The 10958-nt window shown below is 49.9% G+C and overlaps 1 protein-coding gene across 1 annotated transcript; it reads right to left on the bottom strand.

The window, feature by feature from the left end:
* Positions 1-5878: 5878 nt before the first annotated feature.
* LOC122380700 (methyltransferase-like protein 24) lies at positions 5879-9345 on the bottom strand. The gene is made up of 3 exons (XM_043364088.1): positions 9129-9345; positions 8615-8807; positions 5879-6881 (listed from the first exon to the last, which is right to left on the bottom strand). The coding sequence occupies exons 2-3, from the start codon at positions 8797-8799 to the stop codon at positions 6125-6127; spliced, it is 942 nt and encodes a 313-aa protein (XP_043220023.1). The 5' UTR covers positions 8800-8807; positions 9129-9345; the 3' UTR covers positions 5879-6124.
* Positions 9346-10958: the final 1613 nt, after the last annotated feature.

Raw genomic sequence — 10958 nt, 5'->3', positions numbered from 1 at the left:
TACAAAATGTCCCAGATTTATCTATCACGTGCATTGCTTTTTTGCACGCGATTTTTCGATTTAGGGACCACCATTGACGTTTACTTTTTAACAGTTAAAAAAAAATCACCCTGTAGGTAATCTGACCAATACAGATGTCGCGACGCTTCTGTCCGAATATTCATGTATCATTATTCCGTCGTTTCTTTCCTGGCTCAGAACATTCAAATCCTTCTCCTCCACACCTCAAGTCTCAACCGACTGTCCCGGGTTAGGCGGGCAGCTTTATCCCATGCGGGAACCTCCGTAAGAGCACGCCCGTAGCCGGGTGCGGTGAGTGATTGGGACCGGGGGGGGGGGGGGGGGCTGGTTGGCCTGTCCTCTGGACGGGCCCAGCTCCGGAGACTCACCACTCACTAGGGCGCTCACCCAGTAGTCTCCCCCTAATTCCTATCATCCTTCCGGCCTTGAAATGGTCTCGTCAGACCGAAATGGCCTAACCCAGCGAAACAAGAATATTCATGCTGATTATTTAAGAGGACATATTTGTGTTATGAGGTTATCGGTGGAGCCAACAAATCCGCGATCCGGCATAAGTAAGTGCATTTAGTTATTTGTTGGCTCCACGGATAACCTCATAACACAAGAATATTCATGTTTCAGTGGGGCCTTGGTTTTAGTAGTAGTCTGATGTCTGTCAACAATAGAGCCGTTAGCCGACAAATCTGTATGTTTTGATCTGAGTGCTACCTGTCGGCAACAGTTAGTTGTAGGTATCTGACCGCTGTCCTTCTCTCTGGTCTCACAGTCAGCGGAGAGCTGTACACGTTCGGTGAGAACGACGACGGTCAGCTGGGTCTGGGGGACCGGGAGGGCCGCAGCCGTCCCACGGCGGTGCCGCGACTCGGCTCGGTCACCAGGGTCGGCTGCGGCGGCCAGCACACTGTGGCGCTCACAGGTCAGCTGCAGTGACGGCCCATACTAACCGCAAGCGTGCGTCCGGTGTATCTGTCCGCTCCCGGCGCTATGTCAGGGGGCTTGCGACCGGATTTACCCGACGGAACTATAACTTTCGACTTTTGACCCGGGTTGCGGGATGTGTTGTGTAATGGATTGGAAAAATCACAGTGTATATGTTGCGGGCCAAGTGCGAAGGCTAGTCCATTCGCGAATGGCCTAGTCCAAGTGCGATAACGCACTTGGACTAGGCCGTTTGCGAATGGACTAGTCCATGTGCGTTATTGCAGTTGGCCTAGGCCGTTTGCGAATGGACGGGCGTTTATGCTCCCAGTCCAAGTGCGAAGTCAGGCAAAGTGCGAAATATCCAGCAAAGTGACGTCAACTTGGCAAGTCAACTTGGCATGTGCAAAGTCCCGTGTGAAATGATGCATGCAAAAGCGCGAAAGCGATGCGTGAAAAAAGCCGCACCGTCCCGGTACACCACACCAGAGCAGAATGAATCGAGCGCCACAAACTCGACCAAGGTCAGGTCGGGTCATCAGCGGGGAGCCCGGAGCACGGTACTAATGGTCTCCGCACACCACGCGACTCTCCGCTGTTCGAAGGTCACGGGGATATTTGACCTCCCCAGATCCAGATCGGTGGCCGAAGCCTGGCCAGCGGCAACACGTTGCTATAATTTCCGCGTTGTGCAGGGTTCAGCGGAAAGTCGCATCCCGAATGGACCAGGTGTGTGGAGACCTTAACCCTATTAGTGGCAGGGGGGGGGTTGTTTTTATCCACCCCTCAGGTTTTTCGGGAATATCTCCGAAACCGCTGAAGCTACGATGCTAAAATTATCTGACTTTTCCTAAAACTAAATTGGGCACATTCCCTGAAAATTTCAAGTTCATAACTTTACCAGGGGCGGCTCCAGAGCACTGGGAATTGGGGGGTCCTATTCGTGAAGCGAGTCATTTGGGCGAAGATCACGATGCTGCACCAGTTTTACGAACAGTGAATGAAAGGTATCATGTGATAACATATACAAAGTTATTGTGCATCCTCTTTTGACACGTTTTTGCTATAATAGGCGGATCCAGGCGTCCAAAAAGGGGGGTTATTTTTTACCTCCCAACATAGGTGCCCTGACACCGCCTATGCATGACCAATACAATTTTAGTCGTTCTCTCATAAGAAAATTGTAACATAACAAGACCATTGCCACCCTTTTTAGAAACAGTACCAACAAAAACCTTATTTACTATACTTTTTGTGTACCCCCAATCTCAATGATCTGTATCCGCCTATGATTTTTGAAAATGCATATTTTGAGGATCCGTGTGAATTCCTGGTTCATTCTCTATCGATCGGCAAAAGTTGCGTTAAGATTGGTTCAGAAACCTGGCCGTGATAAACAGTCTAAAATGTATCTGCAATTTGCCCGTTTTTACCCCCCTCTACCCCCCCCCCCCTATTGACATTTTTTAATTTTATTTTTTTAGAAATGTAGATCTCGTTGAGCCAAATCGAATGCCGTTTGAATTTTGAAAATCGGCCGGTTAGATCTCGAGATATCAAGGGGGGGTCGTAAACAGCCCCCCCCCCCCCTGCCACTAATATGGGGTAGCCAGGAGCCTGCCACTAATAGGGTTAACCCAGAGTTGCGCCAGCTCGCAGATCTGCTCCGGAGAACAAACTAAACATATAGACGCAGTGGCGTCGCCACGGATTTTCGACTAGGGGATCTGGTCGGACGGTCAGTCAAAGTAATTCCCACCAAATACTGAAAACTCCTCGGATTTATTTTAAATATTGAATTGTTGTACTGGGACATGGTAAATATTCAGAAACGAATTATTCGACACCAGTAATATGTATATGATCGGTAGCTTTCGGGGGCTGCTGCCTCCTTCATCAGCCTGCTTTTTAAATGCATTAGAACACAAGACAATACGTTTCAAGCATGTCTACCAAAAAGTAAACCGCCACGAGGAAAAGTTGTAACGGTACGTATCAAGCATGGATGCACAAAACAGTTTGATACATGATAACAAATAATAACACATAATTAAGTCGCCATCGTCCGTAACATCCGTAATAAAACATTCGACATTAATTGTGATCCGTGGTCGTAACAAACGAGTTCGTGATCCGTGGCCGTGACAATCGAGTTCGCACAATCGGGGTCATGACACATTAATCGAGTAACAATCGAGTTCGTAATAATCACGAACTCGAACGTTACGACCACGGATCACAATTAATGTCGAATGTTTTATTACGGATGTTACGGACGATGGCGACTTAATTATGTGTTATTATTTGTTATCATGTATCAAACTGTTTTGTACATCTATGCTTGAGACGTACCGTTACAACTTTTCCTCGTGGCGGTTTACTTTTTGGTAGACATGTTTGAAACGTATTGTCTTGTGTTCTAATGCATTTAAAAAGCAGGCTGATGAAGGAGGCAGCAGCCCCCGAAAGCTACCGATCATATACATATGTATTACTGGTGTCGAATAATTCGTTTCTGAATACTCCTCGGATTTAGACAATTTTATTTTGAGAATGCACCAAAATCGTTTTTAAAATATTTTATTTTATTCTTGATCGATTTTCGTGGCCAAAAGTGTGTGGGGGAGGGGGGGGGGGGGCGTCGAACCGGCATATTTTCAAGAATGTGTGTGTGTGTGGGGGGGGGGGGGGCGGGTCCGGACCCCTCCGACCCCCCCCCCCCCCGTCGGCGACGCCCCTGCATCGACCAGCGGTCCCCCATTCATTCGGAATCGTACCCCAATCCGAGGATCCATGCTTCCGGCGGCTAAGTGCAACGCCACAAACCCGTCCGTTCGCAAACGGCCTAGGCCATTCGCGAATGGCCGGCCATTCGCAAACGGACTAGTCCGTTTGCAAACGGACTGCCATTCGCAAACGGCCTAGTCCATTCGCGAATGGACTAGTCCGTTCGCAAACGGACTAGCATTCGCACTTGGCCCGTAACATATATAAGCAAAAAAGTATGGAAAAATAATATACATACGCAGAGCTGATGAGTCTCGTGATTGATTTCAAATCGGTCTGATGTAGGCGAACATGTGAACGTGGTGTCATGCTTAGCATAAAAGCTAATATTACTTTCGATTCCATTAAAATAAACGTTATAGGTACATCCCACCGCTAAAGTAATGTGTGGTTTTACCAATCTCAACGGATGGCTTTGACCGACGATTTTTAAATGCGGACTGATTGAAAAGAAGACGTCAATAGATAAAGTTGTAGCTGCAAGGGTGAAGATACATGTAAGCTGCATTTAAAGTCTCGTTGCAGTCTGGCTAATCGTTCCTAGGCTTCAGAAGCAGAACATACCCATGACTGAAACCACACATTACTTCTGCTGTGGACTGTACAAATATACCTACATTTGATATTAGATGAAGCAAATATTCATGCAGCATATCGGCACTTTTCGACCCGTTTTCGACCCGTCTTTACCCTCTCGGCCCGCCGCTGCAGAGTCGGGCGAGGTGTGGTGTTTCGGCGGCGGCAGCCAGGGGCAGCTCGGCCTGGGCAGTCGTCTCCTGACGGCCCCCACACCGCAGCTGCTCAGTCTGGGCCAGCTGCGCGCCCGGGAGGTGGCCGCCGGCCACTGCCACTCCGCCGTTGTCACAGGTGTGTGCCGTGGTATATTGGTGCAGATACAAGAGGTCGGCAGGTGATCAAAGGTAGGTGACGAACACCGATTAATATAGTTGTGCATCTGGCAGCACCTATACGGTATATAGAAGATGTAGATAGTGACGGATCTGGCATGACTGTTCAATGTGTTCTTATGCTATGTCTTATCTTACAGCAGCATGCAAATTGTTGGTCATGCTTGGGCCTTACCTACCAGGCCTGAATAAGACGACTATACAGCGCCCATTAGACGTCACATTCCTACCGATTTATCCAGTGTAATCGCACACCTGTTCAATTTCCTGCTGACAGAGGACCACCAGCTGCTGACGTTCGGCGACTCGCGTCACGGGAAGCTCTGCACCGGAGATGAGGAGAGCAACGTGTTCACTCCCCAGCCTGCCAGCGAGGTGCGCCACCTGCACGTCGCCATGGTGAGTTAGCGGCACCAATGGCTGGTTAGGTACCGGTGTGGTTGGGAGGCGAGCCTCACCTAACTGGGGAGCCGGAGCTACTGCAGGCTGCTATGGTGTAGGAAGTCGAGTCCCTTGTCACCAGGCTCAGAACGGCACTGGCAGGCTGGTGTCGTTAGAGCGGAAGTTAAATGGGTCCCGTACCGTTTCGAGGAAGAAATCGTAAATGTCACCCTTAGACCGATATAAGATATCAGCCGAGACAGGAAGCGGAAGCCGGGCTTTGAATCACCCTCAGCTGCACGGGCACCGCTGGTCGGTGACCGTCCTAGCGCGGCTCGACAGGTCGTCCTGGGCGGCTGCCAGACCATGGTACTGGTGGAGCGCCGGCCGGTATCTCCTGGACGGAGGAGCCCGCAGCAGCTGATCGCCAATGGTCTGCCCCCGCCCTCGGATGACGTACACAGCTCGGCCCGGCAGCGCCGCAGGGAACGAGAGGTCAGCTAGCCTGCTGGGGGTGTGTGTATGTGTGTTTGTGTGTTTCTTTTTTCTTACTTATACTTGCCTATCTATGCACTACGGTGTTTGCTCATGAAGGCATGCATATCTGGTGTGTATACTAAACTTACAGTTCGTTCCGCTCGGTTGTGTGGCGAACGCAGCACGAGGTCCGTTCCGTAGGGGTCAGGCGATTCTTCGTCGTAACTTTCGACAATTTGCTCGATTATGATGCTTGTAGCTATCATAGCTAAGAGGAATTAACATGTGGTAGCTCATTTACCTTGAGCAACTTTGGGCGAACTTGTCCCTCTCCGATTTAACGGGACGTCTCAAAACCACTACGAGCAATTCAGTAAAGTATCGACTATCGAGCCTGGTAATGTTTCTTTATGTGCGGACCTGAAAGTTCTTTCACAATCAGCGGCACCATCTTCAATCGATGATTGCCATGAGAAATGCATTGGATGCAAAACACATCACACGACAACAGTACTTGATTCAATTAAATCTATGAGCTTTTGGCATCAACATACACAACACACCAATGCACAGTTTTGGTCGAACGCGCACTAAGCACGAATACACTGTTATTGTCCATAGATATCTGCGATTCACCGCCGCACCCAAATCAGCTCCCATATAGTGGCCTTTTCCTCTGCCAGTCCGGGAATCCTGCGGCGCCGCGGGTTATCAGCGTCTTCCCGCGAGCTCACCAGACAGAATCCCAGATCGAAGAGCTGCCCGAACGTATCGTAGTACCAGCTCAGCATGTAGTTTCGGTTTCTCTGCGAGGTCTCCTCTATTCCGGCCAGGTCGTTGAAGTAGACGACCATGCCGAGCTGTCGGACCTGCCGCAGCGCCTGCTCCTCCTCTGCGTCCAGCCAAGTCCACTCGGCACCCACCACGTCCACGCGCAGGTAGTCTATAGCACGGCCGGCGTGTCCCAGTTCGCGCAGAGTCTGGCCGAAGGTGGCCCGGTGCCAGCCGGCCTCGCTGGTCTCGTTCTCACCGGAGAGCGCGCGCCGGTGGAAGGTGATACCGGCCTCGCCGCGCCCCTCGCCGGCCGGCCAGCGCGGGTCGAACGCGTGCACCTCACAGCCGCGCGCCGCCAGCGCTCGCTCGAAGCTGAGCTCGGCGGAGAGGCCGAACGAGTAGACCAGACAGCTGCGGCCGCCGGGAGCCAGAGCCGGGTCCAGGCAGAAGGGCGGGTCGCGCGCCCCGGCGTCACCCAGGTGCTGGCAGCACGGCTCCGGCTGCTCCAGGTAGGAGAACAGCGCGCGGGCCGTCTCGGCGCCCTGGCGCCACCGCTGGCTCAGCAGGTGCGAGATGATGGCACCTGTCTCCGCCACCCCACCGGCCGGCAGGAACCTGGCAATAAATAGCATTACACGGAGCATCAGCATGGGAGGATATCGGTATGTGTGCTCGTGTAACAAAATGACAGATATGGCCTGTGGGAAACATGAGCATTTTAGCATTTAGGTAAGTAGTGGAAACCATTGCTTTCCTGGACACAGTAGAGCTGTGTAGTGATCCTTGTTGGCAATTAGCTCACACATTGACCTCAAACATAGACGGTGCACAGAGGGACTCAGACAAAGGCATACAGAGGCTCAGAGGAAACAAAGTACCTATTGGTAACATTGTTAAGTGCTCTAGCGCGGAACATATTGAATAGGCATAATTAGATAAGTAAAAGAAATTGACCTTTTCCTCGACATTAAAAATGCAAAAAGCCGAATAATGTATTTTAACCCGCGCCCCACTGGGGGGGGGGCTATTTATAGCCCCCCCTCCCGTTTTTCTGCAATAACTTCCAAACCGCTTGACGAATCGACGCCAAACTTTCAGTACCTTCGGCTGCATCAATTTGACACCTTGTGTCAAAATTTGAACTTCGTAGCTACCATAGGTCGGCCGGAAATGACGTCAGAGTGACGTCATGTTCGTCCGATTTCGACGCAAAACATTGAACCACGGCAATCGCTCCCAAGTGCTCAGTTTTTAAGCTAGATCCAATTTCTTTGCATGAAGGAACTCAGAATTGACCGCGCTATCAAACTGCTATCTCGGATTTTCAAAATTTTGAAAATTCCGAAAATTTTATATAATAATATTCAAAATTTATATTTTTATATTTTTTTTCAAAAACTTTTTGACTTTTCGAAAAAACCGGAATATAGGTATGTGACAGAACGCATGATTATGACTAACTCTAGCAAGTTTTAGCTAAATATCTTCAAAAATGGCCAAGTTATACGCATTATTGCAAAAAATTCACAATTATTAATTTTTCAAATCAATTTTTCAGTACGTATTTGGCATCGTACACCAATATAAATGGCACCATCGTGTTCCTGAGCTCAAACTGCATCCAATAGACACCTTTTTTGTTGAAAAGTTTCAACTTCAAAATTTGACCTTTTTTGACCTGAAAGTGACCTGACCTAAGCTAATTTCGACTCAAAATGACCTTGAATGACACAGACGACATCAAATTCGAAATCTATGGCCTAAATGGACCATAAAACATGTGTCACGTGACCGACCCATGATATAATATTTTCGTGACCTGTGATGACCTGACCCTGACCTGAAAATCAAAGTACAAGTTTGGTACCCTCAAGGTATCTAGAGCATCTGTTCACGAGTGTGGAAACCAAAAATGAGCCTGATCTGACTTGTAAGACGGCGGCCAGAGCCCAAAATGTGAACAAGCCAAAGTGCTAATAATTTTTTCTTTGACCTGACCTGTGACGTCATCGGTGACCTGGAGGTCAATGAAATTAGGTTTCGCTCGACAGTTTTTCCGGGGCTATCAGACGCCGTTTGAATTTTGACGATCGGCCCAGTAGTTTCGGAGTTAGGAGGGGGGGCTATGAATAGCCCCCCCCCCAGTAGGGCGTGTTATACACAGACCCCAGTGGGGCGCGGGTTAATGTCGTAATTTTATTTGCATTTTTAATGTCGTGGAAAAGGTCAATTTCTTTTACTTATCTAATTATATACAAAATACCTTTTAGTTGATCCTGATAGGTGAATGCGTTCTATATCGAAGCGAAAAGTTTGCCACCAATAACATTAGTCATCCAACCACCCACCGTTTGCTGATCGGTTGCTGCGGCTGCTGCTGCTGAGAGGTTGAGCTGCTGATGACGGCGTGCTGGGCGGACAGGAGGGTCAGCAGGCCCACGCCGAGGGTGGTCAGCGCTGCCGCCAGCGCTACCCGGTTCCGGCGGACCGAACGCCACGGCACACTGGCCACCCACTGGCCAGGGAGCGCCATCGCCGTCCCTGATGGAGCGGGGCCGGGCAGGGCGAGGTCAGGGTCGTGGTTAGGTCGGTGGTGTGGGCAGGGCAGGCAAAAGTTAAATCGGTATCTCGGGCTAAAAACTTTAAACATTTTTGCAGCCATTGACGATATTCGATATAAATATTTATTATCCGTTATTGAGATGTTACTGGGCAAAGGCAAATTCTGAAGGAAGTGCAAGAAAATCCCGTTTTTTCTTGTTTACCTTAATTTTATAGCCTTGGAATTAACATTGAACAGCATGCACTCGGTCCTACTGGACATTTTTGAAAGAAATCATGCGCGCGAAAAACGCCTCTTACCTTCAAACAATTTTCAACACCGTACGATGCGTTTTGAGCCTGGGGAATCACAAAGCAGCACTGCCTCTCCCCGTGCACTGCACAATCACCATGTGACGGCTCTTCTGGTCGTCCATCCGCCGCGCCGCCGCCGTCTATCCCGGGCCGCCGCTGTGTGCTGCCGAGAGAGGAGACCGGTGCGCCCGACCGGGTCGGGCGGCGGCCATCCCCACCCCACGGTCAGGGCCAGCGCGGGGTCAACGGCCCAGCGGCCGACGGCGCCCCGACGGAGGATGGCGGGATGACGCTCGGCCTGTCGAGCTGACGGCCGCAGATGCTGGTATATAGATGTCGCAGATGCCTTCCGTCTGTCCAGCTCCGTATAAGGAAACTCACCTCATAATTGTGCATACCTACCTCAGTCAAAGGGGGAAATATACCTATGGAAACTGTTGCTTTGGCGCCGGGAATGAGCTAAATCTACCTCTTAAGCGCATATAATTGTGATTTCAAGCCGTGCTTGCAAGGTCCTTGTTTCACTTTTGCGTCGTTTGACCTTGCGTGACGCCATTTATGACGTAACTGAGGTAATGGGAGTAAGACATTCGTCAATAACTCCTGATCAAATTGAGCTGGCGAGTCAAGACAGAGCACCAATGGACTCGGGAAACCTGCTGAATCGAATGCTATGCGTTTTGAACTCCTTTGACCAGCTTCGTCACCTGAGTGGCTGACCTGACTCTGATCCGAGGTCAACACCATAAGGTGACCTAACCCAAGCAAATAGTATATCATTCGACTCGCCTGAGCATGGCGAACACAATGGTGCCAAAATCGTGGCTCTGATACCTTTTCTGGCGAAGTCGTTTACCAACAACCAAACCCATACCTACCTCTGTGGCACTTGACATTCCCTGAGAGGTCACCGGTCGACCTAAGACCTTAAAATCGTGTACCTACCAGATAGCTGCGTCTTGTAACGGCGCATACGCTCCCTCGCCTTTTCCAAAAGGCTTGTTCAAGTGGGACGAAACGGCGAGAGGATTTGCTTGGAATCTGCTTGATTTTAACCCTCGCCGGCCGAGGGGGGGGGGGGCGGGTGCCGCCCCCCCATAGGGTTTTTTCGCGATAGCTCCGAACACGCTGGCGATAGAGAGCTGAAACTTGGCATACCTGACCTTTGATCCAAGCCGCATCTTTTGACACCAACCGCATTTTTGGGTCAGGTCAGGTCACTGACCTATGACGTCATAAGTGAACCTCTGCACGGTCTTCAGATGTCGCAACTTCGCAACGCCCTCACTGCCAGAGGAGATGTCACAGGGAAATCAAACTTGCAGGATCTTGTATCCATTATGAGTCTCACAACTTGTATATCTCGGATTTTTCCTAAAGGTCATATGAGGTCAGGTCATTTTCGTGACCTCACCATAATAAGTCAATGGGGAAAAATGAAAACTGCTATTCTGGCGCCGGGAACGATCTCCAACTATCTCAAGCACACAGAATCGTGATTTGATGCACTCCTTGCAAGGTTAGATGCGTCACTTTTGCAATGTTGACCTTCCGTGACGTCATTTATGACGTCATCAAGGTCATATTAGTTTTTCGTCAATAACTCCCGATCAAATTGAGCTAGCGAGTCGAGAAAGCCACAAATGGACTCAGGAAGACCTGCCGAATCGAATGATATGCGACATGACCTCTTTCGACCAACTTCGTGACCTGGAGGTGCTGACCTGACCTTGACCTGAGGTCAACACCTCAAGTTGACCTGAACCGAACAAAAAGTATATCATTCGACGCGCCTGAGCGAGGCGAACACGATGCTGCCAAAATCGCGGCTCTCCG

The sequence above is a fragment of the Amphibalanus amphitrite genome, unplaced genomic scaffold (assembly GCF_019059575.1).
Source record: "Amphibalanus amphitrite isolate SeventyFive unplaced genomic scaffold, NRLGWU_Aamphi_draft 000105F_arrow, whole genome shotgun sequence".
Lineage (NCBI taxonomy): Eukaryota > Metazoa > Arthropoda > Thecostraca > Balanomorpha > Balanidae > Amphibalanus > Amphibalanus amphitrite.
This window is presented reverse-complemented; position numbering and strand designations above follow the sequence as displayed.